This window comes from Diachasmimorpha longicaudata, chromosome 18 (assembly GCF_034640455.1).
Source record: "Diachasmimorpha longicaudata isolate KC_UGA_2023 chromosome 18, iyDiaLong2, whole genome shotgun sequence".
Lineage (NCBI taxonomy): Eukaryota > Metazoa > Arthropoda > Insecta > Hymenoptera > Braconidae > Diachasmimorpha > Diachasmimorpha longicaudata.
This window is the reverse complement of record NC_087242.1, coordinates 2,998,490-3,026,034: the sequence shown is the minus strand read 5'-3', so window position 1 is coordinate 3,026,034 and position 27,545 is coordinate 2,998,490. Positions and strand designations below refer to the sequence as shown.

General features: G+C 38.6%; 4 protein-coding genes across 6 annotated transcripts; 2 read left to right on the top strand and 2 right to left on the bottom strand.

The window, feature by feature from the left end:
* The first annotated feature begins 5,412 nt into the window (after window positions 1-5,412).
* Window positions 5,413-8,422, top strand: LOC135170870 (helix-loop-helix protein 1-like). Its single transcript, XM_064137016.1, has 4 exons — window positions 5,413-6,013; window positions 7,261-7,342; window positions 7,891-7,980; window positions 8,269-8,422. The coding sequence occupies exons 2-4, from the start codon at window positions 7,275-7,277 to the stop codon at window positions 8,420-8,422; spliced, it is 312 nt and encodes a 103-aa protein (XP_063993086.1). The 5' UTR covers window positions 5,413-6,013; window positions 7,261-7,274.
* Window positions 8,423-11,208: 2,786 nt separating this feature from the next.
* LOC135170849 (uncharacterized) lies at window positions 11,209-18,391 on the bottom strand. 3 transcript variants are annotated; one of them, XM_064136939.1, is made up of 6 exons: window positions 18,232-18,391; window positions 16,702-17,010; window positions 15,826-16,206; window positions 15,200-15,565; window positions 13,983-15,118; window positions 11,209-13,564 (listed from the first exon to the last, which is right to left on the bottom strand). In XM_064136939.1, the coding sequence occupies exons 3-6, from the start codon at window positions 16,132-16,134 to the stop codon at window positions 13,504-13,506; spliced, it is 1,872 nt and encodes a 623-aa protein (XP_063993009.1). In that variant the 5' UTR covers window positions 16,135-16,206; window positions 16,702-17,010; window positions 18,232-18,391; the 3' UTR covers window positions 11,209-13,503. The 3 variants fall into 3 exon arrangements, with proteins under 3 accessions (XP_063993009.1, XP_063993011.1, XP_063993010.1); XM_064136941.1 differs by having other exon boundaries at window positions 13,983-15,115; XM_064136940.1 differs by lacking the exon at window positions 18,232-18,391 and adding an exon at window positions 17,634-17,810.
* A 613-nt stretch (window positions 18,392-19,004) lies between these two features.
* Letm1 (Leucine zipper and EF-hand containing transmembrane protein 1) lies at window positions 19,005-23,363 on the bottom strand. Its single transcript, XM_064136926.1, has 3 exons — window positions 23,190-23,363; window positions 20,535-22,378; window positions 19,005-20,421 (listed from the first exon to the last, which is right to left on the bottom strand). The coding sequence occupies exons 1-3, from the start codon at window positions 23,245-23,247 to the stop codon at window positions 20,026-20,028; spliced, it is 2,298 nt and encodes a 765-aa protein (XP_063992996.1). The 5' UTR covers window positions 23,248-23,363; the 3' UTR covers window positions 19,005-20,025.
* Window positions 23,364-23,511: 148 nt separating this feature from the next.
* On the top strand, window positions 23,512-27,206 carry Rnmt (RNA guanine-7 methyltransferase). Its single transcript, XM_064136952.1, has 7 exons — window positions 23,512-24,692; window positions 24,776-24,971; window positions 25,171-25,421; window positions 25,512-25,693; window positions 25,868-26,077; window positions 26,201-26,406; window positions 26,855-27,206. The coding sequence occupies exons 1-7, from the start codon at window positions 24,438-24,440 to the stop codon at window positions 26,932-26,934; spliced, it is 1,380 nt and encodes a 459-aa protein (XP_063993022.1). The 5' UTR covers window positions 23,512-24,437; the 3' UTR covers window positions 26,935-27,206.
* The last annotated feature ends 339 nt before the right edge of the window (window positions 27,207-27,545 follow it).

The following is a 27,545-nucleotide window of genomic DNA, read 5'->3' as shown; positions in this document are numbered from 1 at the left end:
CTCCCCACTTCCCGCGCCTATTTGAGTTTCACCGTTGGTCCGCGTCAATCCTGGTCTTTCTTATGTTTCTACATCCGGCTGCATTACCAAAAAAAAAATTTTTTTTTCCTCCCAGAGACTGCCAGCCGTGACGTAGATTTCGTCATGGGGCGGAAAAAAATTTTCCGGTTAATGAGACTTCACCGGCTCGCCTCGAGATTTATCGTTCGAGAACTGGGACCGAAGTGCCTCGACAGATCGAGATTGTGAACAATTTTGTCCGGGGTACAACGGAATTACTCGCGCGGCATTGGCGGGGGCAGGAATGGGCAGAGGGGTTTCGACTCATCGAAGCAGCGATTTCAGGCCCAAATATGGGGCCCAACTAATCGATCTTCTTAAGTAAATAAAAAATGATGGGGAGGGGGACTGCTAGCGGATTTTTTTGGTAAAAAATACAAATTGAAGTTTTAATTGCGATTTTTTTAGGTGGGACTTACTGGTTAACGCTTACTTGCGATTGGGCCAGGGGATGAAGGGAATGTCGAGCGATTAATCGATCTCGGGGTTGTTTTCAGAGCCAGCGAGATTTCTAAATTATTCATGGGATTGTAATTGAGATAATTAATATTGAGCAACGAAGAGTTATAGCATTTGGGTCCGGGTGGGTTTGTACAATATCGATTAATCGAAAGCATCGATTGTTCAGGCCCAAATATCGATTATCGAATACATCAAGTATTTTCATTTTTTTTGAAGAAACAGAACTGGAAATCGATTCGTAAAATAAATTGAGTATATTTCGTTTGGATCTGGGGTAAATCAGGGTAAATCAGGGTAAATCAGGTGGAAAAAAAAATCGAAAAAACCGTCCGAAAGAAGACGATAAGAGAACACCCCACCACATTCTTCCACTACATTTTTCTCTCCAATATCAATTTGTCAAACTGCCCCCAGCGAGATCATCACACATCGATATCCAATCCAACCCCTACCATCCCTTAAAATAAATCATTAAACAGTTCGTCTAAAAAATTTTTAATTTTTTCCGCGTCAGGTAATTCCCACTCTATAAGAAACCCCTCGTGGGAAGATTTAATCCTCGATTAATTTCACATCCCTCGTTCAAGGTCACATGCGACATAGTTATCGTCAACAGCAATGAGACCGTCACAACGGCACCCTAATCATCCAGGGAGATTGTAGGGTTGGGGGGGGGGGTGGAATTGGAATTTTAAGTGAAATTTTTCTAATCTCCAGAAAATCCAATTGAGGAAAGAAAAAAATTACTGAATTTTAAATTAATATTTTTTATTGGAAACTCCTCCTGGGATTTTTTCACCCGAACAACAGAATTTTGAAAAAACAAAACGTTTAAGTGACCGAATAATTTCCAAAAATATATTTTTCCCAGTGCACAGATAATCCGAGTGTTTTTCAATAGCTGGTGGCTATTATAAACAATCTAAAAAAAATTTGAGGACAATCTCGAGAAAAACATGTTTTCTATGCATATACATGTCCTCAGTTGAAAAGTTAAATATAGTAAGACCTTATTAAATAACAAAAATCTGGCTCCCACTGTCAGGGACATTTAATGGTGATATAAAGTGATGATGGGCGTGGGTGTGTCAGCCACAGAATTACGGAATCCCCGGGAGGACTCTTACGAAATCAGCTGTACAACCCCAGTGGAGGTTGTTCGTTGTCTCGTTGGTCTAGGTCGTGACCAACTTCTCACCACTTCCCCTTCCTAACAGCGCCATACTGCCAGCTGAGATTCTGCGCGTGTGGTGGACTCTGGAGGAGTCAGGAGAGGATGGGTTTAAGGTCGAATGGAGGAAATCAATACTCTGTATGACAGCATGGGTGAATGGTGAACTGGGTCAATAGCAGGGTCAATCGGAACCGGAGATATTTCAGTTATTATTATTATTTTTTTTTCTGTAGGTTGAAGGGTCCGATAGATCGAACTGAACGTGGAAAATCCGAAAAACGGCAAAAACGAAAAAAAACGATTTTTGAATATTCCCGGGGCCCCGGTGGGACCCCAAATTCGGGCCCTGTTTGCTCGAGGAGGTTTAGGAGCCGAGAAAAACACGAAAAAAAAAAAAATGGCCCCTAGAATATTTGGCAATCAATTTTTTCGCTTTTCACGTTTTTCCGAATTTCCCGGTTCAAACGGCTCCATAAACATCAGCAAATCTCCTCTTTAATCTTCAGCTGAGAACTACCACCTCTGAAGCTTAGACTGATCGACCGAACTTACCCTCCGAGTGCTACGATACTGTCACGAAAAATTTCACCGTCGATAATTCAGGTAGTAACACCCCCGGGGTGCCGTCTACATTATCATCATTTACAAACTTCCCTTATACGAACCTAAACAATTCTTTTCCCCGAGATGAATTCTATGGGATCAGTAATTATACTCGTTCCGGAGTGCGGTAAAGTGACTTTCCAGACTCCTTCCCGCACTTGTAAAGTAATTAACAATTTTTCCGAACGTGACGTGAAGTATAAATCACTTACGTGACGAGGACGGAAAAGACCGTTTTGACAAGCGATCTACAACCCCTTGGGCTAAAATAAACCTCTTCCCCGGAGTGTCGGGCTATTTTTTTCATCGTAGGGTGTGGGAACAGGAGATTTTACGCACGCAAATTTGAAAAGATAATTTTTTCGCACAACCACATGGAAAAAAAAATTTATGAACAATTGAGGATACGATATTGCTTTTAGCGTTAGGGCCTGTCGTTGCACGATGTAAAAATGACTGAATATTCCGTAAAAATGACCGAAATATTCCGCAAAAATGACCAATTAATCCGTAAAAATTACCGATTATTCCGTAAAAATGACCGATTATTCCGTAAAAATGACCGAATATAACGAAAAAATTACGTAATTTTTCTTGACTAATCGTCGACCAATGTCAACTTTAATTTCAAACAAAATGTTCGTAGAAAGTATCAATTTATTTCACATTCCCATTAAAAAATGATTCCGATGAAAGGGAACTTTTCGATTTGTCACGCACGCGACGGGCTCATAATGAAAATTATTATCTTTCGGTGAAATGTTAATCAATCGAAAAAAGAAACCCTTCCAGTTGACTCCCGCGAGTGTAATAAGGACTGGGGAAACTGGGAAGGGCCCATCCGATGGCCCTCACGCTCGGAGATAGATATATTTGCTGGATGGGTGGGGTGGATGCAAACAAGTGCGGACAAGAGTGAATAATTTTTCGTCAAAACATCAATCAAACGGTAAAAATTACTTGTGGGTGTCTGGCACGTGTCAGCACGCGACGAACTCGACGATTCACTCAGGGACGACTTTAAATATATTCTGGTATTTTTTAAAGTTTGTTTTGTGAATTTACAGCGTTGGGTAACCCAGATATTTCGGGACTGACCCCCGTAGGTTTCACGAAAAACGGCCGATAATCGATCGATTACGGGCCGATGTTCGTCCAATGATGGCTATCATTGGCTCATCATTGGTTTTAATGAATCCGACGTACGATATTCTGAATCCAAAATTAAATTTTTTTTTATGTTTGTGATGTAAAAACTACAAAAGTAAATTAACAGAATTTTACGTAACGTTGGGAAATCGAGGTCAGCGGTCCGTTAATTTGAGAATAATTAATTATTTAATTGCATAGGAGAAAAACTTTGGGGTATAAAAATATCATTATCGGATTGATGGGATTATAATCGGTTGATGTAACAAAAAAATATCAAAACTTAATGTCTATTGAATGCGTCTAATGGGCATTTTGATTATCGACGAGCTCTGAACGTTTGCACGGCATAAAAAACAATAAACAATTTTTTTTTTAATGTAAATAAATTAAACAAAATGTGTCATTCAATCAATTGGCTGTTTTTCGAGGATCACCACAAAAAAATACTATAAATACTATAAATAATATAAATAATATAAATAATATAAATAATAATTAGTTTAATGGAATATTTATTGTAGTCTAGATCAAAATAGTATAACGAGTACTCGGTTGTTGTTGTTTCTAAAATTATTATTAATTTTCTGTCTAAATTAATAGTTATTTTCTGATTCACTTGATTTATTTATAAATAACTCACCGTTTAACGTCGACAAATCACCAGATTTACGGACAATAGAGAAAAGGAGAGAAGTCCAACAATAAACGTCTGTGCAGGCTGACCGTCGGGCGAAGAGTGGCTCGCTGCGACTTGTTGCGTACTTCCGGGCCTGGGGAGTAATCGATACTTTAGGGCATCAGCCCGTGATCACCGGCCCAATCACGTTCAATCGCCGGGTCTCTATCGATAAAATTCAAGTGTGCGTGTGTGTGTGAATGATGAATTAAAATAGTAAACGAAGCCAACGCATCCGATCTTGAAAAAATGTCTTAAAAAATCATCGAAAGTTCTTCCAAAATGATTTTTTTAAACGAACGAATGAAGGGAAATGAAAATTAATTTTTGTTTCGAAATTTGCTCAGTACTCAATACATTTTTTGGTGTATGGATTAGTCGAAATATTTTTCGCGGCAAATCTACTGACATTTAAACTGCAAAACAACTCACGGAGAGAAAAACCCGCCAGTAAAAACAATATTCGGTAAAAATTACGGAACATTTATGAACTTTTTCAGAGAAATTTCTGGGAAAAGTCCAAAACGTTTCGGAAAAATTGTAGAACGTTCAGTAAAAATTACTCAACTGTTATTTTTTAATGAATACTATTTTGGCTGACTAATTAAGGAATAATTGCGTAATTTTTAAATAATTTTTCCCTTCGTATCTCAATAAATGTGTAGACCACACGTTCAGAGAAATTTCAAACAAAAATTATGGGACAGACACGGGAAATGAGGCCCAAATAGAATTCCAGTCCTGATACCAGTAATTTCATCACCTTAAACATGAATTTTTCCGAAAGTTGTGAAAATTCCCCAGAAAACACCAGAAATATTACCTCAATAAATAAAATAAAAATAAATTAAATTTCTTCACACCTCAAGAATTTATAATATTTTCCAGTCCTAAAATTACAATTTTCATAGAAAATCTCTCTGTGTGAGGGTGAAACCTGGGGCGAACTGACAATCACCCACTTTTCACCTCAAAACCACCCTCGAGATCTCAATTTTTCTGATAAAACTACCCCTCATCCCTCCTGCGGCCCCCGAACGTCTAATTTTTTCCTAAAATTTTTTCCGCGTCCTACGATGTCTTTCAGTATCCGGGTGAGGACCTAACGAGTCTCTATGGATTTCTTGAGGATCAGGTGTTCCCGGGGCGCATCTGCGAGGGACAGGAATACACTATCACCGATAATGCCCCCCCACCGACGGAAATTTCCGGTAAATTCCGCCGCGAGTCCGGAAAAACTGTCAACCCGACGACTAAAAATTCCGTCTCCCGCGGACAAAATGTCAAGACGTCCCCAGCCAGATAATTCCGACACCCCCTCCTAATTATCCGACAAATGATCAACTACTTTAACTATTACCTCCCCCAGTCCCCGAAACCCCCGGTGAAAAATCAATAATAAAAAAAGAAAAAATAACCGGCGATTCCCACTCGAAAAAAAATTTTCTGGCGCACGAGATCGAACGATTTTCATTAATTAATTATTATTAATCTTTGGAAAATTAAATGTTGACGAACTCTAGAGTCGGAGGGTCCTTGACGATAATCAGTGATGGTGCCATGGCGACAGAATGGGCGTGTTGATGGTGTTCGGTAATGGGGTCTCCTATTGGCGGACGCGGCCGCGATATCGGGATGACAGGGTGTGGCCGGGGGTTGGAACAGGACCAGAGGCGCAGGGATGCTGCGCTTCATCCCCGGGCTCGATCGAAATCTTATCAGATAGAAGTCAGTCCTCGACAGGTCCTTCTCCCATTTTTCAATGTATTTTATTCCCGTTAAATTATTTTAATCCTCCGATAAGACGAAATCCTTAATATTTCGTTCAAATAAATTGAGTGATTCATCCAATTAATTATTTGGTTAATAAAACGTCATCGCTCGAGGTGAGTTAATTCATTTGAGTTAATTAGAATTTAGAAAATGTTTAAATTGAGTTTAAAACAATTTTTTTAAATAAATTATTCTCCAGTTGATTGCCAGTTGAAATTCTCCAGTTGAAAAATGTTTAAAAATTAGAAAAAAAGTCCTGGTAATTAAAAATAAATATGCAAATGGTTTATAAATAAGGTTATTGTTTATTCACACACGATATTCATTAATAATCCGGGGAAAACGGAAATAAAAAATGAAAATGAGAGAAAATGTATTCCCTGGAGGTGCATAATGTCACAGAGGGCATCGTAAAATCCCCAATCGTTTGTGATTCTCCAAATTATTAACAAGATATTCTCAAATTGTTGTCGATCCTCTGCGTATAACCGGTTTGGCCATAAAAATCGGGTGAAAATTGGATCACGTAGGAATATCGAGGTTTATCAATATTAAATTGTTGAATTGCATAGCGCATGCCGGGTGTTTTCACAAGATTTCCCCTTTCCTGGTGCCCCCAGGGGTGTGAACGTTATGGAGAATGTGGTCGATCCTTCTGAATAATCTAAATATTCTCCTGGGCCCTTACACTGTGGACAGGTTTATTTTTCGATCAATTTCCCGAGTTAATTTGGTGATACGACGCCCTCAGGAGATTATTTTCGTTTAAAAATCGTTGCAGTTTCGCCGAATTTCTGGTTCATTTACCCCAGCGGTAGGATTTATTATAAATATTTCTAGAGTGACAAGGGAAAAGGGAAGAGTCTTTTGAATAGTTATTGGGAGGAATATTTATATTTTCATGTGGAATATTTAGCACTTCCGGTCTGCACAGAAAAATCACAGAAAATCCGGTTTCTGCGCTGATTTTTCTCGAAATAATTCGATTTTTCCTGGTCACGGGGGGTGAATCAGAAAATTCCTGTGTTTACCCATTTGTTCGGGATCAAATTGAAGGGAAGGGTTAATATTTGAGGGAATTCTGATTGAATTAACGGGCCTTTCTTTCCCCACATCTGATTTTCGATTAAATCGTCAGGGGAATCGCGAGAACGAACGGGTTTTTCGGTCTTTTTGTCACTTCGATTGAAAAAAAAAACCCGAAATTTCAGTTTATGATTCACGGAAAAATCGTTCGAAGGGTTTTCACTTCAACTTGAATGTCTTCGTATTTTTCACGTATTCGGTGATTCAATATTTTTAATTGAGAAAAGTAGAGGAAATTTTATCCGGAAGCCAATAATTTTCTGGTTTTTTTTAGGAATTTTCTGACCAATGATGGAGAGAGGAGCATTGTACCCCATCTCGACGTGCTGCAATCTGAGTGTTCAACCCCGGAGGAGGTAAATGCGTACTGCAATTCCGAGTACTGCTGGAGAGTTTAATTTTGAATCTTGAAACAATATTTTTGATTTTTTTTTCGCCCCAATTTCAACGAATTAAATAGTGGCATTTTTCGTCACGTGGTACAAGTAAAACAGTTTTACTTCTGATATTTTTCGAGTGCTTCCCTGTTTGTTGCTGAGCAATGAAAATATCCGATAAACAATTTGTACGCGTTTCAAACCCCAAAACTTTCATTAGAAAAATTGAAGTTCAAAGACTTTACCTCGACATGAGGAGATTTAGAGGAAAATCCTTGAACATTTTTGATAAAAAAAAATTGAAAAAATGTTTCTAATAATACGGTGATGACAAAAGCCACTATTTGGCAACAATTTCCTGCATTTTGTGCAGACAGATAATATACGAAAAAAAATTAATTACATTGCGCACAAAAATTAAATTATTTTAAAAAATCAAAAATTTGACAGCTGATTTAAAAATTCTAAAAAATTCCCACTCATTTTTTCGAAAATGGATATCATCATAATAATGGTATTTGGTATAGTATTGGTTCAGGGGGAGGATCTCTGACCCGGGAGGAGCGCCGTCGACGACGAAGGGCGACGCAGAAGTACAGAACCGCTCATGCGACTCGGTAAGTAAAATGTTTATAAAATAAAATAAAATCCCCAGCAATTTTCCACTCGACCTTCACCCGCAAAAAAATCGCCAACATTTTGTCATCCAATTAACAATTGGTTTCGCGATTCACAATGGAACTCCCCTCAGTACTTACAATCAACACAAAAATTTAATTTTTAAAAAATTTATTCTAAAACGTAATTTCCACGGTTTTTTATTTATTTAATTTTTATCCTCGAACATTTATCATTTTCATTCAGGTGTTCGTAAAGTGGGCCTTTGCAAAAATACCTTTTTCTAGGGAGAGGGTGCGAGTTGAGGCGTTCAATCTAGCGTTCGCAGAACTCCGGAAGCTCCTGCCAACGCTTCCACCCGACAAAAAACTTTCCAAAATAGAAATTCTGCGTCTGGCCATTTGCTACATTGCCTACTTAAACCACGTGCTGGAGGCATGAGGCCCATTGGTCCTCTCATACTATGAATTCTTTCGATGTATATAACTCTGAATTTGTATAATCTCTCCTACAATAATAATCTCTAATAAAATATTTAAAAAACGAATCACTGCGTCTTCCAATTCCATTCTGGTCTAACTCTCCAGCAGTACCTGTCACTCCAGAAAATCTGGTGATAACATCTGCCGAAAGATCCTGGATGATCGACCCTTCCGAAGATCCTTCGATGATTCTCCTGAAAACGAAAAAAAAAATTGAAAAGATCTTCTGAATAAAAAAAATTGTCTTCTGAAAAATGTCCAAAAAATATTTCTGGAATATTCTGAAGGTCTTCTGATGATCCTGCTGAAGATCTGTGAGGGATCTACTGAAGATCTGCGATCCAATAAAATTCCAACCGCCTTCAAATCCCATTAATTGAGAATTAGAGGTGTGAGGGAGACAAAAAGACTAGCGAGTGGTAGACGGCCACCTGCCACCACCCTGGAACCTAAAAGGGTGGCTTTATTGTACTCAAGGGGGGTGATATCCCTCCCTCACGGCCAGACACCCCCTATCTCTCATAATAAAACTCCAGCACGAGTTCCATGTCATCGAAACTATAAAATAACTAAAATAGAGATCCGACATTTCTCGATAATCCATATTTGTCTAAACGACCTTGAACAATTAAAAATCGATAATGATAGTCTCTAATTAGCCCTCAACACATCACCTGCAAATATCACTTATAAATAAGGGCCTCCAAAAGGGGGCAGAGAAATTGAAAAATCGTGACGAGCGAAAAATCAGAAGTTTATAGCTAAAAAATAAAAAAATGTGCTGGAAAAAAATAAAAAAGACCAATCGGCCCTTAGGGCATACGGGACAGCTTAAACGGAGATTCTGAAATAACACACGTAAACTCGTACGTATGCTCATAATCCGCAAACATCATTTATCATTTTCCCTCTCCACTATTCTGTTCTTACCCCTCACTATTTTTTAACTCATCCCCATAAATTTGACTCTTACGAGACAAAGTGATTTGGGGATTGAAAAATATTATTGAAATGTTATCTATTTGTCTGAGACAAAAATATTAATATTTATGGAGTTATTAAACAAAATAAAAACCTCGCAAAATAAAAATAACTGCGGTAATTGGGTAATTAAAAAATCGATAGGGATTAATTGATAGGAAATAAATAAGTTTCGGCTCGATCGAGTTTCTCTCCCGTAATCCAATAATAGTTTTAGGGCCTAGTGACATAATCTGGTGATCCTTAAATAACTAGAGGGACTCGTTACAGGGGATTAATTTTGCGGTTCATTTTTTATTTGTTGCTAACTAGACCTGTAAATATGATTGGATGGCCGGAAAAAATGGTAAATGTTCGGTGGAATTGAATTCAACAATGAAATAGGGGAAGGGGGTAGTTGAGCCGGTGTTTTGAAGACTCCTCCCCACCGAAATTCACCCTTAGGTGCCTAAAGTTAGGGGCAAGCATTACCAGCAACAAACAAACCGCCCCCATTTCCATTTTGAGTGTCCTAGTACTTGATACAAATGTACGAATGTAAATCCTCTCGATGGGACAAGATAATCCTGATTTATGGTCGTCATTTAGGGCGTTTCATCAGCAATTCATGGACAACAGTTTACGTGAATGAATTACCTCCATCTGAAATTTACAAATGTTTATTTTTATGAATCGATCACAATCAATGTCTCACTCAGAAAAATATAATTTTGAAAAAATCAGTTATTCCCTGGAGGAAAAAATATTTGATAACGAATCTGTCAAAAGTCTTCAGGAGAATCATAAAAACCTTTGGAAGAACTTTTTAAGATAATTTTCCAAAATAAAATCCAAAACATCCTCATAAAAAAATATTGGATCACCAGGAGATTGTCCGAATACCTGTCGACGATTTTTCTGAAAAATTCTGGAAGATCTTTTGTAGACAATAATTTTTCTCCTCGAGAGACTTCTCCTCAACGACTTCATTAATTTCCACTTCTGGAGCACTAGGAAGGCGATGCTGCACTTGGGGGTGATGCTCTGTCCATCTTGATCGACTGGAAATGCCCAATTTCGTTGCCTGTCAAAATAGAAAGTACACGAAGAACTCAGTCAAGAGTGAAATGATTCAGGGACTGTATCCAACAATCCAAGAAATCACCAACTTGTGTAAATTAGGAAACTATATACGATTATACAAAAGGGGAAGTTGCACAAGTGGGGAAGTGAAATAAATTGATCATCGAATGGGGCGTCGATCCGTGAAGTTAGCCTCCCGGTAATCTCATTCTTTTCCACTTAGCGATGGAGGCGATAGAAGAATGTTCAAGCGTACCCCAGGGAATCAACACGTTTCAAGGTTTTGGGGATGGACTATCGTCCATCGTGTCCTGCCAGGGGCCAGATGGGTTTAGGATCTATTTCGTACTAAACGAGATGACCGGATTCCCCAATAGGATAAACCTCATCCAATTCGGAACAAAGGAATTTTCGAATTGAAATTATTGATAAAATGAACATTAAATTACATGTGCAAATATTATTTTCGAAAATTATTCCTTTGAAAATATGTCACACAATTAAATTTATGTCTTACACCAGTTTAATACTTTATAATATTAAATCAATTAATAGTTGAAGAGTAATTAAGTTACCAGTGAGAAGGGGACAAAGTAAATAAATTACGATGCAGTATTTAATAAAAATTTAAGTACGTAAATTAAGGACTTGAAAATTAATCCTGGAACTCATTTAAATAAATAATTGAACACATTTCGACAATTACTTCCTGCACATTGCATTTATTTTTCACCACTTCCCACTCTGCATACATCTTTTATTTTTCTTTTATTAAGTCCTCTCAACCAAATAATTTCCTTCAGAACTTCCTTATGCTGCACAAACTCTTCTCTTTGCAATTCCACAATGGACTTCTTGATGACTTGATGCTTGTCGTGATCTCCCCCCGGGAAAAAATATTTTCTCCAAATACCCGTCGACTTCAGAAACATATTCATTAAAAAAAATTAAATATTAAAATTTTCCTATCAATGCACTCCCACGAGGGCCTAATTAACTTTTAATTACGAGAATCTTATTGCTCTTGATGATGACTACGTTCCACAAGACCTCGCATGAACTTCTCTCCTGATTATTCTTATTCTCCAAATTTATGATTTTCTTGAGGAAACAATTTTCATATTTTTTTTTAATGCTAATAATTATTAAAAACCTCACTCAAGGTTACAATCAACACAATCATCTTCTAAAACAATATTATCAGCATAACATAAACAATGCACATTTCCTAATGACGACTGGACTAGAGGAATAAAATTTCGAAAATTAAATACTCTTCTGAAATAAACAAATATTTGGAAAAAATATTTTTTTGCCCTCAATATATGCAGGAGATTTACCACAAAGTATTTACTCGTCAAACTGTTGTTTTCACTCATTTAAGGTACTTCCACAGTGAGATTGTGCCCCTGGATTTCAGTGGAAGCACCTCAAGAGGTCTGACTACCCTCTCTTTGACATTTTATTAATTTCTCATTATCTCACTCTCTTCCCACTCTCTCATATTTTCGTATATATCTCTCCACTCTTTGTTCGTACTCAACCTTATGCAGTAAGTGTTTCAGCAACGAGAATTCGTACTTTTACGAAATACAATTTTGTATTTGTTTTATACATGTACGTCTTTGTTACTTTTTTCATCGTTTTCTTTTCTGTTAGAGGATTCCTGTGGATGAAGGTAAATTGGGGGGTCAGGGGGGGGGGCTGAAGGAGACAAATGTTTTTTTGTTTTTCATCCGTTTTAAAATTTTTTTTTATCGCTTTTTAATTTTAGATTGAAGTTTTTTTTTTCCTGTGAAGGAGGACAAAAGGTAAATATTGATTAGTTTGCATCGTTTCTTTTTCTAGGGAGTTAAATTATAATTAGGAAATATGATAGATAAAGTCATTAATAATTACGGGAAAAATGAAAATATAGCACATTTCAATGCTCTATTATTATTTTTTCCCGAATGCGTATCAACTTCACTGATCACGCTAGAACGCATTTCTCTTCTTTCTTTTATCTTTCTATTTTTTCTCTCTCTTCCCATCGCCGCTCTCTAACGCGTGTTATATATTTCTCAAACCATTCCACATAATTTTCATTCACAGTATTTCTCGAACAACGAGGATGTGAGAGAAGAAATAAACAAAAAGATAAAATAAAAAAATACGAAAGCGATTTGATGAGTGTAAATAATTTTTTCCCCATTTTTTTCGTTTCTCTCGCTAAGTGTTTTTTTTTTTATTCACAAAAAAATTCATCTTTAAAATATAATATACGTGGAAATCGTAAACTAATTACAAACATACAACCGAAAAAAAATAAGGGAAAAAACACATGTATAGTCGAACTCAATTTTCCCGTTCGTTTGGAAAAAATGGGGTTTCCATTATTTACGAGGTGAAATCAATAATTGTACAAATGGAAACCCACAGAAACCCGACGCCTGTAGCTCGGTTCAGAAGGGTAAAAAATTTCCAGTTTGACTATACGTTATTTTTTTTTTTTTTCATTCAACCTCAACGGTAAAATGAGGCACGAGGTATATCATTTATTTATTTATCTTCCTCGTCTCCATTTTTCCTCTAGTACTCAGATGACTCCTAATAATTTTCAATTATTCTCTCAAATTGAACTCTCATTTGCAACCACCGTTGATCGCACGATATCTCGCAATTTCTTATTTTTCTCGGGTTCATCTTTTTTTGTTTTTTTTTTAAATCATTTTTGTTTAAATATAATTTGGTTCTTACTTACAGCAAGGGGGCTAGCTGTACCTCCTTGGGCCATGCATAACAAATTCCACATGCCAAGAGAGACCCCCCTGTCTGGTTTGCTCTCGACATTATATCTATGTTCCTCTTTTTTTTTTAATTTTTAATTAAAAAAAAATGTTCTATCGCACTACGCGGTTGAAACTACTGTTTCACACGAAATAATAGATGAATGGTATGTCGAAGGAACGATGGAGCGATGGGCTTCAGGTTATTGAGAAGCTTTTGCCAACCGGTTTACAGTGTCAACGGGCGCAAAGCTGCCAGTGGCCGACATTTAAAGCTGCTGCTGTGCCTCCTGCAATTAAAAACCCCATTAACATATATTGGGAAGCATTCAATAACGACGTGATAACTTTGATTATTTTTTTCCCAGTCGTTTTCGGGCAATATCCCCGAATCCAAGGAACATAGCAGAATCTTTGTTATAACATTTATTGTAGAACTAAATCAGCCCCACAAAAAAGGTTATCATAAAAACTGCGTTATCTCCCTTCGATTACGAGATATTGATCAGAAACATATCGATAGTCAAATATAACTTATCTCGTTTTCCAACTCTGCCACTGCATTTTCTAAATAAAATTTTTGCAATTTTTTTTTCTACTATATATCAACCCCTGAATCACCCCGTAACTACACCCCTTCTCCAGCAGAGACCCCGCCCCCCCCCCCCGCCAAAGGCAAAAAACTGGAGAAAAAAAAATAAATCTCACCTTTTTCGGTCGTTAAGTAACGAAACACTCGGCTGTGTCCACCCAATTTGCCCCAATACGAAAGTGTCCTTCTCAACTCCATCGGTCTCCTGAGTAAGAACATCTTCAGTATCGACAGAAGAATAATAAAAATGATCTTCCTCAGCCAAAATTCTCCGCTTAATCGGCGATCTGACTGGGTCCGTCTGTATAGATTTGTCACACTGTCGTACCCGAAATTTCAGGGTAAAACCCGGCACCTGTGGCACAGCAGCTTCATTCCTGTATTCCATATACGGGCTTTCACCACCAGGAAGATACAACAAATTGCGGGACTCCGAGCGTCTGTACGCAACTCTCTCGAGATTATTATTAACTGGAAATGTTGTACCGTCGATCCAGTTGCCATCGTCCTTGATTGGACAGAAGTGTGTACGTGCCGATGTTAATAAATCCTCGTCACCGTCCCCATCATTACCATCGTCACCCTCATCCTCATCGTCCTCGTCATCATCATCGTCGTCAATATCATCATCATCAACGTCACCATCATCATCATTATTAACAACAACAACAACATTCTGAAGGCCATTTACCTCAGGATGTGAACATGATTCACTGGCAATTGCTGTTGGGGTTTTGCAAGATGGAAATGTGAAAAAACAATTGTCCTTGTTGGGACTGATGTCCAATGCTCGGTTCCGTCTCCAGCACCAGGGCCCATCGCCAACGGTATCCGACCAGTCTAAATAATAATCAAGTTTTTCTTTCGAATTTTCATCAGTAAATTTGCCAACTGAAAAATCAATGTCCCAGGGTATACTCGGTGAATCATTGATTATGGATTCTTGATAGGGTGTTGTCGATGATGATGAATCATTGAAAGGAAAAATCAGGGGCAATTCACACGTGTCAACTGGCCACAATGGTCCTGACGGTATTGATAGCGATGGAGCTGCCCAGATTGATGCTTTATCCTGAGAATTACCTGGACCACTGTCCCAAAGGGCTTCCAAACTTTCGTCAAATTTAGCCTGCAGCTGAGCCAGTCGCAGTTGATCCAACTCCAATTCCCGTTCCTTTTCCCGTTCACGTTCCATTGATTTTGCAAATCCAAATGATTCTTTATCGGTGGTGCACCGGGATTCAAGGGCCTGCTGGGGAGGAAATACAAGACGTGGGCATTAGTCGTCCGTAGGACTTTTAATTTTCAATGAAAGCCTCGATATTATACTTACAACGGACATTTTAGTTTTTTTGTGCCGCGGTTTATTGTTTGAAGTTGTACTAATGTTATTCTTATTGCTGTTCTTCTTATTATTGCTTACGTTGACACCGATGCTTCGATTTTTATTGTTATTGTTGATGTTGCCCAAGTTTTTATCCTTTTTGTGAATGGCTTTCTTCGGGGTAGCTGGCTGAAGTGCTGGAAACGCTGCGTAGTATCTGAGTGCTCGGTCGCGGGGCGTTAGGGACTCAAAAGTACTTGACTTAGTGCCATCATCGAGTTTCCTGGATTCGTCCTGGTCGTCATTATTTCCGCCCCCCTCTAGATTTCTCAGTTTAGCGCACAATTCGTCGACCAATGACTCTATTCCGTATTTCTGAAATTGAAAAAATATTGAAAGAATTTGTAATGAATAAATAAAGATGTGCCTGGAGCTGACAGAGTCAGCGTAGGTCAGAAGCTGTTAAAAAAAATTATTTTTCCAATGATATTCTCCTCAGGATCGAAATTCGATAGAAAAACGTCTGAATCGTAGACTAATAATGTTTTATTCGTTTTTAAAAATTGAATTTTCCAAAGGCACAGTACCGACGCGTCGGTAATGTAGGGAAATATTTTTCCTGGAATTTTCTTTACCTGATCAGCGGCATTGGTGAGGCATTGCACAACCGCGCGTTTTTGCTCTCTTTCACCCTGCAGAGGCAATTTCACCCTGGCGCGTACCCGATTACGTCGTCCTCCAGTATTGAGGGATGGAGACAGGGCCGAGTCGGGGCGGCGCAACAGGCTGAGAACAAAACGCGAGTAGGCAACTGGGTCAATGCCCAATGCATCCAAGCGTGATTCAAGCCAAAGGCGCAACTCCTCCTCGGCCCGATTACCAAACACCCCGCCGCCACCGGGGGACGACGCAATCCCGACGAGACGAAGTGCTGGATTCCTCATTCCAAGTTTTTCGACAACCACCAGGACCTTTGCACTCTTGTTGGCTCCACTAGTTCCGGGGTGAACATCTCTCTTCAACAGAATTGTTAATTCGCATTGACTTTGTGCATTTCATTGAACATCATTTTTTTTTAATAGTGAAATTCGAATGGAACGTTTACATTTTCTGGGTTGCCGACTGCCGATAATATAAAAAAATAGCAGAGTTGTAAATATTCTATTCAATTTCATGCAAAACTATTAGTTGAGAAATTACTAGGATTGTTACGACTATCGTCGACGGTTTGAGATTTACTATGCAATTTATTTACAAAGAATCAGTAGAATTTTGAACTTTGACTCTTCCTGGTGGTCATAACAACGTTCTCATTTTTTGTTTAAATAATTATCGTCAATTTTATGATTTTCTTCAGAGAACAAGATCTGAACTCTGAATGAGACCAGGATTTTCTGGAAAATGGACTCTGTCCATCAATTGAAATAGAAAAAAATCCTCCAAATTCGTCCAATAGAAAACCGAAAATACAAAAATGTTTATGCATTGTTTAAATTGTCCAACAAACTCACCTAATAATATTAACGTTATTGTCTTATTTAAAATTGATTCGACTCCAGTGTGTCCACCACCTTCTCACCGGCAACTCAGTTGAAAATTTCCAAAGATACTCGACTACTACGAAATAATGTTCTCGTTGACGATGTTATTATTCACTCATCAAAACAAATAGCCGTGTGAGTTCCAAACGTCCTAAATTATCGGTGTTCCATCGGTATCAGTGTGTCATTGGTTGTGGTACCCCGGTGGAGGATGCGTCGTCGTTAAGAGGATAGCAGGCCTTAATGGAGGAAAAAGATTCTCTTCTTCCCATGTTGACTCTGAAACAGTCGACAAGCAACAATTAATCATCGAACAATAATCAGAAAAAGTGGTTTCAGATATGCAATTAGTGATTATTACATTTCTGATACCACTAATAATATTTTCAAGGTAGCAATTAATTGCCAATTACGATGATCATCTGAAATAAGAGTTTATGTCATGAGAAAGATATTTTTTTTCTCTGGACATGAAAAATTCCAACAGATCCACAAAAACAATCGTCGACGTCTTCCAACTGGACGAATTCGTCCAGTCCCACCATCGCAACAAATTCCTCTTCTTCAAGGACAACTGGAAAATATTTCATGGATCCCAGTAATCGTCGTTGGCCTATCGAATATTGCGAAAAATCTGAGTAGATTCGTCTTCTCTTAGGGACAAACAATTTTTTCCGAACAAAAATCGAAAGTTGTCTTAACAATTACGCATTAACGAGATCTGTAGCTGTCGACGTATCACACATCGTTGTATGCAATATCCTCGTGGAAAAGACAATCCTGTGGGCTGTCTCCAAATAAAAATGATTATATTGTGTACAAATTGATTTCGAAAGAACCAGAAACGAAACCTCTCCCAAAGCCACGAAACTTGATAACTCCAAAAACCAGGGTACACGTACATTGTTTTGCAATTGTACGCCCACACGTCGGAAATACTGGCTCTTGGTGATCGAATTTTGGGGAAAATGGTCCCGATAATCACGACGAATCTTGTCATCTCCCTCACAAATCATCACAAATGACAGCCATTCACTTATCTAGGACTGACACAACCCTAAATAAATGCACAAAGCCTGATGCAACTGTGACTCATATCCTTGAACAGACAATCGCACTCATCATCCGTCAAGAGACAAAAAAAAAATCCAAGTTAACACATATACGTCAAAAACCCACGTCACAACCTACCGATAAGGTATCCAAATGTTGTAACGTCAGTAATGGCCTGAAAAAACCCTCGAAAATTCCCTGACAAATTCCCGAGTTGTCTTCCAAGGGTTCTTCAACATTCCAAATAACCTTTATGTTCGATTGCGACTTAGACGGAATCATAGGCTCGTACTTACGAATTCAGGTGCACTAAATCTGGCAAATTTACCCAAAACGTTGTACGACAATTGTATCTCCATTTATTCACCAGTATTTATTCGAGGATGATGATAACCTCGAAGAGATTGATAAAGTATTTATAATATTAATTAGGGTAATTATTATTACCTGCATATCCCGAGAGATGATATTTTCACCCCGGCCTTTTCTACACACCCCACTTGGTGAAAAACATGGCGGGCCACTAAGCCCCAGTTGCACCTCCCTTCTTCCCGACTGGGATCAGGGCCGAAGCAGTTGCCAGACACCCCCGGGGCTTCTTTTTATATTGTCTTTCTAGCGAGTAAGGCGCCTTTTGACTGACAATTTTCAAGAATTAGTTGTGGAAAAATATTAATCCAATGGGAGGTTATTTATAAGCATTAGACAATGACAATGCACTTTCCTTTATTTTGTTGGAGAGACAGATGATGGACTGACACTGATACATTCGATTTATGACGATATATTTTGCTCCTCAGAAAACCATTGTCATGATTTATATCTACATATATTTTGCTTATGTATTTAAACAAAGTCTTAATAGTTTTTTGTGTTGAAATTCAGGGTAATTAATGGTTTTAATTTCGAGAGAAGGGGATCCAAAAATGGCGACTAGTTTTTTCGGTTCTGACGGTTTTTTCCCGGTTGTTTAGTCATTCCATTTTTTTTGGAATTAATTTAATCATTTTTTGGGAGTTGTTGACAGTTGCAATTGACAGAGAACAATTTACCGTAACGTTACGCCAAAATTACAGTTAAAATTATTCTCTGGCGTTTCTCATGAATTGAGGATGTTCACCAGAGTGGGGTAAATAGATAAATAAATAAATAAATGAGATTTACACATCAGCTGAGGAATGAATCATATTGCAACAGATTATGCAAACAATTATGAACCATTACTTTATATTATTTTTATTTATATAATTGTACAGCGTGTCTCGCAACAATGCACGAAACAATTATTAATAAACATTGTTTTAATTATTTTCATGTAATTCTCTCATTCCATACTTCCCCCGTAAATGGTACAAATTGAATTAATCATTAAAAAGAACATTTCGTCGCAAAAATGCCACAGAAAATGGACTTGACCCTGGAGCGTAAGTGGTAGACCCAGAGAAGTCCCAAATTCCTTGCCCCCTGACTCTCGAGTGTCCCCAGAACTAATTTTAAAAAAATTACAATAATAATAGCCATAATAAAAGGATTGAAAAAATATTGAGACTTCATCGAAGCCTGCAAAATTGTCGTGGGTAAAAGGGACTGGCAAAGATCCCCTCAACCCCTCACCTGGGTAAATATTACACGTCTTTCAAAATACCAACATGTTCAGAACTTGTCTATTCTTATTCACCACTTCTCCACCATTTTTTAAATAGAAGGAATGGTATCCAGGATTTGATACGAAGCGAGAAGAAATTTTTATCGTTGAGAAGAACAAAAGAGGCAAAATGATAAATTAACTCCAGTTTAATTCGTGTCCAGCACGTTATTCCCACTAAACTTTGACAAAAAAATTGCTTCCTCTTCTCTTTACTATGTCCAGGTGTTTTCAACACGCAAATTGACATTGAAAATTCACCTGTGATAGCGGCACACAGTGTCTGAACACGCAAGTGGCTCAAATGTGTTAATTACCCTTTCGCAATTAATCATCATTAATTATTCGTGATAATCTATGAATCCTCCACTGCTTGCAGTCAACCATGACCATCTTCGGGAATAAATGTAACACAACGATCGCTCCAGAAGCTATTAAATCTCGTATTACGGTTTCAGTTTATATTCCTGATTTGCTCATCTCCAGTTCCAATGCCAAATGCCTTGTGGATGTCATTCTGGTGAGAAGAAAAATAATAATAAAGATTGTTGGACTAAACGTTGGTATTTTTAATTCAATAATGGGACTCGGTGAAATCACAGCTGCTGGGAACCTTCGGTTTTTTTCGCCTTTGGAGGTGGTACGCTGGCTAGTGGTGTACTTCGCACTGGCTCAGGGTCCAGGGGATCCTTTAACACCGGCGCTGGATCTCGTAATTCGTCAGACTTTGATTTAACAGAGATCTTTGGAACATTATCGTCATTCAGATCTTCACTCGGTAGATGATCGGCTTTTGTTGGTGGTGTTGAAGGTACTGGAGACGTCTTTTCGGGATGAATTTCCTCGGGGAGTTTGTCTTTACTTTCTTTTTTCAACGCTTTGGAGATCTGATCCTCCACTTCCAAGACTTCTTCCTTATCTATGAGGTCGATCAGCTCGTTCAACTGCTTTTTGTTAAGTTTTACGTCCTCTTTACCGATTAACTCAATCACCTGAAATTTAAAAACACGAAAGATTATAAGAACAATTTTTTTTGTTGTGCAAAACAGGAAATTTTATAGAGCCCAAAACAACGAATAAAGCCTCGTAATTAAATCGACGGTACCTTCAGGACATCTTCAATTTTAATTGCACCGTCCCTGTCATCGTCGATCTTCCCCAGTATCTCAGAAATCCTGGACAACCTATTTTCATCCGGTACACTCTGAATTTGTTTGATAGCAGCTATGAGTTCATCCACCTTCACCAGCTCCTCAACAACCTCTGATCCCTCTTTCTCCTCAGGCTTCAGTGTCTCAATCTTCTTCTTAACCTGAGCCTCGTTCTTCTCCAACTCCTCCAGTACATCATCCATCTTCAATATCATCTTATTGACCTTCTTAAACAGACGTTTGGCACCCTTAGAGACCTTGATATCTTCAATTTCCCCTTGTGCCTCAGCCTTCATCTGATCGAGCTCCTTGATATCCTCCTGATACTCCGCCATTTCCTCCTTGAGCTCCTTGAGCTCCTCCTTCTCAACAACGAGCTTCTTGTCTTTGCCAATGGAGTCAAGCGCTTGCTCCAGAACTTTGACGTCCTTGGTGGTGATTTCATCCTTCTTGTCTTCCCTCGCAGCAACAATCGGCTCTGGCTCCTTCGCCTCCTTCTTCTCCTTTCGTTCCTCCTCGATCTTGCGCTCCTCCATCTTGATAATTTCAATATTCGTTCTGTGATCGACCTTGCCCTCTTTCTCCCCGATAGCACCCTTCGTCGCCGCTAGAACATCGTCAGGTAGGGCTGAAATAGTCACCTTGAGTTTATCAGACATTGGCATTGTCTCTGGTACCATCAGTGCCCTGGACAGCAGCAGCAGTGAAGGGGGTACTTTCTTGTGAATGCTGAGGTCCAACCACTGGGACAACTGGTCCCTCAATTTATTCTCCGGCATTCCATAGGCCCTCATACCTCGAGCACGACATGCCTGCTGGAGTTCAGCACGTGTTAGTGTCTCCACTCCTTCCTTCTCGATTAATCTGTCATCAGCTGCGAGACTCCTGAGCCTCATCCTCAGCAGATACCCCAGGAAATTCGTTGTTCCCAGTGTCTGCACATCCAGAACTCGACAAAGGGCAATCAGCTGGGGACGCGAGAGAGAGTCCAGGGTGATTTCATCCTCAAAAAGCTTCGAGAACTTCATTATTTCATCGTTGGATGCTGTGGCACCTGTCGAACGAAGTTTGTAGAAAAACTCTGAAAACTCTTTTGCCTTTTCGGATTTGTGATTAGGGGACTGGACAGCCATCTCGTCCAGCGTCTTCTGGAGGAACTTTGCCATTTCTATTTTCACTTTCAAGGCCTGCTTGAGCTTGTCCTCCTTTTCTGTTGCTGTCTGGAAGGTCGATGGCAACATTCCGGGGAAAAATTTAATGGCAACTGGCAGGAGAAACTCCATGAACGGGACGATGATAAAAACTGAGAAAGGAATCAGTCGAAACATGTCACCAGTCGTTTTAACGAGTAATCGATGCTCTCGTCTTGTCAATTCCTTTCCCTTGAGTACTCTGTAAATGAGTTTGGCGGATATTTTCATGTCCAGACCCAGCAACCTGAAGCCATGATAATAATGGAGCATTTCTGCCTTTATTTTTTGCCAGAGAGTTCGCTTTTCGGCAACAGCTTTGTCAGGGGTTTTTGTGACATCGCTGGCCACTGCAACTGTCATTTTTTCCTTCTCTTCTTTTTCCTCTTTGAGACTCTTCACTGTCTCCTCGACTTTTGACGATGGCTCCTGGCCCATCCATGCTGGAGCAAAGTGAAAACTTCGAGTCTGGGAGTACACCTGAATATTTGATCCCAGCAGTGATGGCTTTGTGCTTGATACTCTTGATGGTTCACGGATTTTCGTGTACGGAAATAAAAGTCCTAGGCTGTGATTATCGATGTACAACCGTCGTCTGGAGTAACAACCTGCAATTGGAGGAAAGTTCGTAGCAACAAAATATCGTGGGAGGAATTGAGAAGAGAAAATGTGAAGGCAAGAAATTAACGAGAGAATTGACGAGACAATTGACGAGAAATTGACCGAAATTGATTTTCTGCATTTGTTTGAGGTTAGGTTTTTCTTCAGATCAAAAAAATAGCCCCTGACAAGGCAGCATCAGGTGCAACATCACACCTGACATGGTTCAATGAGAATGTCATGCGAAAAATGGTATCAGTAATCAAATAATAATAATTGAAGCATTGAGGACATCCTGGATAATCGAAATATTGAAGAAATTCTAGCAAATTTTATGCCAAATTCCCCTGCATTGAATCGACCTGGGACAACGGTCGATGTCATAATAATCAATGTTGCAAGTGAAAATCTAAAAATAAAAATTAGTCAATCTCCCAAGATGTCAGATTATTACCCTATCCCATAGATTAACGAGTTTTCAAAGACGATTTCGTGATAAAAAACCATGTGGACCGCCTAACCTTTGCCCTTCCCCTCTCCCAAGCTGTCACAATGATTCAAAATCGAGAGGGTTTTTCCCAATAATTTTTTTAGAAACCGGTGACAGGATCAAGCACAGTCATGGTGGTGTGCGAATACATGTGAATTATTAAAATGTTACATAAACGTGTAAAAACAACAGGAGAAAGGAGAACGTGCGTTCCCCTCAATGTTTCATATATTTTCTTTGTGCTGTGGAAAATCTCAGAGAGTCAGCGGAATAAATAGTACAACACGAGCATGTGAGATTAATTTAACATATCAATTAATGTTACATACGCCTCATTATGCCGGCATTGACTCCAGCCATTGCCTTTGTATAAACAATAGTGTTCATGGTTAATTATCCGTAAATTAGCGCTTTTTTCACGTATTTTCCGATGTCGTATGCCTTTTCAGATGATACACTGTTACAGCCATCACACATATTTCACACACTGAACTACGACGAGTGTGATGTTGGTCGAAAGGCGTCAGCTGGATTGCTCCAGTGTTGCCAAATGAGGGGGAGATGGAAAAGTCCACCACCCGGTGCTGATTATTTATCATCGAAAAAACGTGTTTAGCTACTTTGGAATTCTTTCTGATGATTTCTGAGGAAATCATCAGAATGATCATCAGATGATTTCCCAGGAAATATTGCAATTTAAATTAACCGCCACTTCTGGGGACATTGTCTAGGGACTTGCAGCCATGACATAATTCTTCAGCTGTATAGCTATAATGTCTGCTGTACGCTATGTATTTCTTATGCTAGTGAATGTTTGTTGACTCTTATTTGCAATTAAGAAAATGTTTATGGAACCCTCCAATGTACTTAGTGGGGGGGGGGGTTGTAAAGGCAAAAATCTAATTAATGTACACTGGACCCCGACAGTGAGAGACGCCTGCGTCGAATAATAAATTGGAGTGGGGAGTAAATACAATTTTTATTTAATTATATTCGATAATTAGGGTATGCACGAACGACCAAGCTTTAATATCCGTAGTCTACAAACGATTTCTTGTAAAACTATTAATTAAAAAAATTGTTTTTTTACTTTCTCTTGGCCAACATAATGACAAAATTGTAATGACGATTGTCCATAAATCCAGGGGCTTACAAACAAAATAAATACATGTACAATGGTGTACTAATGATGAACGGTTACGCCCATCATTTAGGTTCTCCATTTGCAACCCCCAGCAGGTTAATTACGTAGGGGTTAATCCTCCATGCAGAGGTCGGTAACAGCCCCCGGGTAACAGTCAGTGCCATAAAAAGAGAAAATAAACAATATAATTGTCCACGATCTCCCCAACAGATCTGGACACATCCTCGAAAATGGAATACTCAATATCAAAATCCTTAGACTGAATTATGACACCTAATTTTGCACTAAAAAAATTCCAAAATTCTTCCTCAAGTGGTAAAAAATGTTCCATTGGTTGCTGGATAAATAACGCCGTCACGTTAGCTGAAGTACTGCCCTCCCTGGTACAAAATAACCCTCAGTGAGGGACAAGAAAATACCGTTGATAGTCGATATGTCGTCCCCATCCAACCCCACAGCGATAATCGCGACGGATTCCAGGAATGTCTGTTCCACTAATGATGAAGCCCCGGATAACAAAGTTAACAGTGAAAATAAACCACTGCAACAGAGTGACGATGAGACAGAAGAGCGAACAGACCTGTCCAACAGCTCAGTCACGCGAAAGAGAAAGCATGATGATGATGATGAGCACCACGCCAAGAACGCGAGAAGAGTGAAGAGCAACGCTGAAGCAGCTGAACAATCGGTGGGCAGGGGATTGATAGTTTGTGGACGAGTCTTCGTCGAGGAGATGGCATTTGGATTAATTTAATCGTGAAAATTTTGTAGACCAGTGGAGTACCATCGGATTTATCGACTGGAAGCACCAGAGATGTTGTTGAGGCCGTGGACAAAGCTGTGGATCACAGCAAAATTGTTGCCCAGCACTACAACACCATCGAGGAGAAGGGATTATCCCACAGGGAACAGAGTCGAATTTTTTTCATGCGGAACTTCAATAATTGGATGAAGAGCATGTTGATAAGTAATTCAATTGATTTTTCTCTTCAAACGATTTTTTTCTGTCATTTGGACACTGACAGGAGGCAATTCATCACTCTGGTTAGCACTTTGATGAGTTGAATCCTATGCTCGAGCTGTCCGAATGCAGACAAAACATCTTCACAGTGACCATCACGAACTGCTCCCTAATTTTACGAATTATCATTTCCTGTTGTTCGCAGATGAATTTTTAGAAAAATTGAGACAGAGTCCTTCCCAGGGTGGAGGGCTGAAGGTCCTTGACATGTGTTGTGGGAAAGGTGGGGACCTTTTAAAATGGAAAAAAGCAAACATCACCCACTTGATTTGCGCCGACATTGCTGCCATATCAATTGAACAGTGCGAGGCACGCTACAGGGATATGGAATATCGTAGTAAAAACGAACGGGGACATGTCTTCTCGGCTGAATTTTTCGTTGCTGATGTCTCGAAGGTACTTTGAACCCCTGTTTTGTCGAACAAACAATGACACTGTGGGCATTGTGTAACGATGGGGAATGTTTTTTAATCATTAAGATTTCAGGTGAGATTGAGGGAGAAGTACAGGGATCCAAGTGCACTTCTTGATCTCGTTAGTTGTCAATTCGCATTGCATTATAGCTTCGAGACACTACCGCAGGCTGAATGCATCATCCAAAATGCTGCGGAGACACTCAAAGCTGGTGGTTATTTTATCGCGACTATTCCAGATGCCTATTCTCTAGTGTACGTTGAAATCTTAATTATTTTAATTACTAATCCCTTGATTATTTTCTTTCCCTGATGATGGGAAAGGATTTATCGATAAAAATAGTGAGAAATCATTTAAAATGGAAATAATTTGTTGGAAATGCTGAATCGTTTTGACTCGTTAATTAATATTAACTTTTCATTCCTCAGATCGCGGTGGAAGAAAATTGATGGCAATAAATTTGGAAACGATATTTATAACATTGAATTTTTAATCGATAAGGAAAAGATTCCATTGTTTGGGGCTAAATACAATTTTCATCTCGAGGGAGTCGTCGATTGTCCAGAGTTCCTCGTGTTTTTACCACTTTTGAAAAAATTAGCACTGAAACATGGCCTGGAGATGGTTTTGTTCGAGAGGTAAATGGACATAAATAATTTTTTTTAGCATCAAAATATTTTTTAATAGTGAAAAATGTTTTTATCTTCAATTTTTTCAAATAAGAACATTTCATCGTCTAATTCTATCGATTTATTTCACAGGTTCGATGAATTTTACAATCGAATGAAGAACGAGGGACGATCACTCTTAGGTAATATGCAAGCACTAGAGACTTATCCACCTTACCATGAAGCTCCACTCCTTGGACAGGCGGCAGGAGATTATCAACATGCGGTTCAGTACATGCAAAATTCCACTGGCCACAGGAAAATAGGAACATTGTCAAGTGCAGAATGGGAAGCGACTTGTGAGTTTAAAAAATATATTTCTTGTATTCGTCAAAGAGGAAATATTCCGGAAGATTCTTCAAACTAAATTAACAATTTATAATAATAATAAAATAATCTGATAGGAATCTGTTGAGTGAAGGTCAGAGGACCCATTTGTCATGAGGAATTTCAATACACAAATTGAACCCACATTATCACCACTTGAGACTTCAATGCTTAATGATAAATTTCGTTAATTAAATTGCACATTAACAGTACAATAAATAATTAATGATGAACTAGTAACAGAATATTTCGCTCTAAATTTCAATTACTTTTGTCAAAATTTAGGTTATCGCCTCGTTGTGAATTGTTGAGATATTTTTCAATGATTTATGTGGCTCGATAAATTCCTTTAACTCACTTATAACATAATCATAACAATTTTGTGATTCTTATATTGTTTTTTTATTATTATTATTTCAGCTTTATACGCAGTCGTAGCCTTCCAGAAAATGCGGACCACGTGGAATTCGGAAGGAAAGCCGGACTATTCCAAACTGTAACTTTATTTTTTTTTTACAAAAACCTCAGAATAAACGGAATAAACAGCGGATTACGAATATGAGTAGAAAAAATTGTGTAAGAACTCATGTTTAAATTCGTATTCTTTCCTGTTACGTGAGAAATGCGGTGTGAACGGAATTAATTGTATCATAAATAAATGAATTTTCGTATTTTGTGAGGCAGATGAATGTCATTAAAATATTTCCAATGTACAAAAATTGAACATTTTCGTAAGGTATAATAAAGTAAAACTCTCGAAGAGGCGATGGAAGGGCGATTTTTTTTTTAATTTCATGTTGATTGTGGTTTTTCAACCCCTCGAAAAACCCAGTCCAGACTTCGCGTCGGTTTTTTCCAAATATCTCGCAAACTAACAGACATAGCAACATTCTTCTGATGACCTTTTTTGTGCTCCTCAACTGGCCCGACAAAAAAGCTCCCGACAAAAATTCTCCACCTCCTCTACTTTTCGAGATATTCGTCAAAACCCGGTCAACAGTAAAAATCATCTGCATCCATTTTTCCTTCCAGCTCAAAGAAAAAATTATAACATTTTTATTTATTAATCCGGACAACTAAATAAATAATGAGGATGAGTTTCTAACTCAAC

Bases quoted from the DNA above. Each gene is read 5' to 3' on its own strand.
- LOC135170870 (XM_064137016.1), top strand. From the start codon at position 7,275: ATGATGGAGAGAGGAGCATTGTACCCCATCTCGACGTGCTGCAATCTG. The intron at 7,343-7,890 runs GTAAATGCGTAC...TATTTGGTATAG, and splicing joins AGTGTTCAACCCCGGAGGAG to TATTGGTTCAGGGGGAGGAT. The intron at 7,981-8,268 runs GTAAGTAAAATG...ACCTTTTTCTAG, and splicing joins AGAACCGCTCATGCGACTCG to GGAGAGGGTGCGAGTTGAGG.
- Letm1 (XM_064136926.1), bottom strand. From the start codon at position 23,247: ATGAACACTATTGTTTATACAAAGGCAATGGCTGGAGTCAATGCCGGC. The intron at 22,379-23,189 runs GTATGTAACATT...CTCCAATTGCAG, and splicing joins CAATGCCGGCATAATGAGGC to GTTGTTACTCCAGACGACGG. The intron at 20,422-20,534 runs GTACCGTCGATT...TTTAAATTTCAG, and splicing joins AAATTGAAGATGTCCTGAAG to GTGATTGAGTTAATCGGTAA.
- Rnmt (XM_064136952.1), top strand. From the start codon at position 24,438: ATGTCGTCCCCATCCAACCCCACAGCGATAATCGCGACGGATTCCAGG. The intron at 24,972-25,170 runs GTAATTCAATTG...TGTTGTTCGCAG, and splicing joins GATGAAGAGCATGTTGATAA to ATGAATTTTTAGAAAAATTG. The intron at 26,407-26,854 runs GTGAGTTTAAAA...TTATTATTTCAG, and splicing joins TGCAGAATGGGAAGCGACTT to CTTTATACGCAGTCGTAGCC.
- LOC135170849 (XM_064136939.1), bottom strand. From the start codon at position 16,134: ATGAGGAATCCAGCACTTCGTCTCGTCGGGATTGCGTCGTCCCCCGGT. The intron at 15,119-15,199 runs GTAAGTATAATA...TTTCCTCCCCAG, and splicing joins AAAAAACTAAAATGTCCGTT to CAGGCCCTTGAATCCCGGTG. The intron at 13,565-13,982 runs GTGAGATTTATT...TTTTAATTGCAG, and splicing joins TTACTTAACGACCGAAAAAG to GAGGCACAGCAGCAGCTTTA.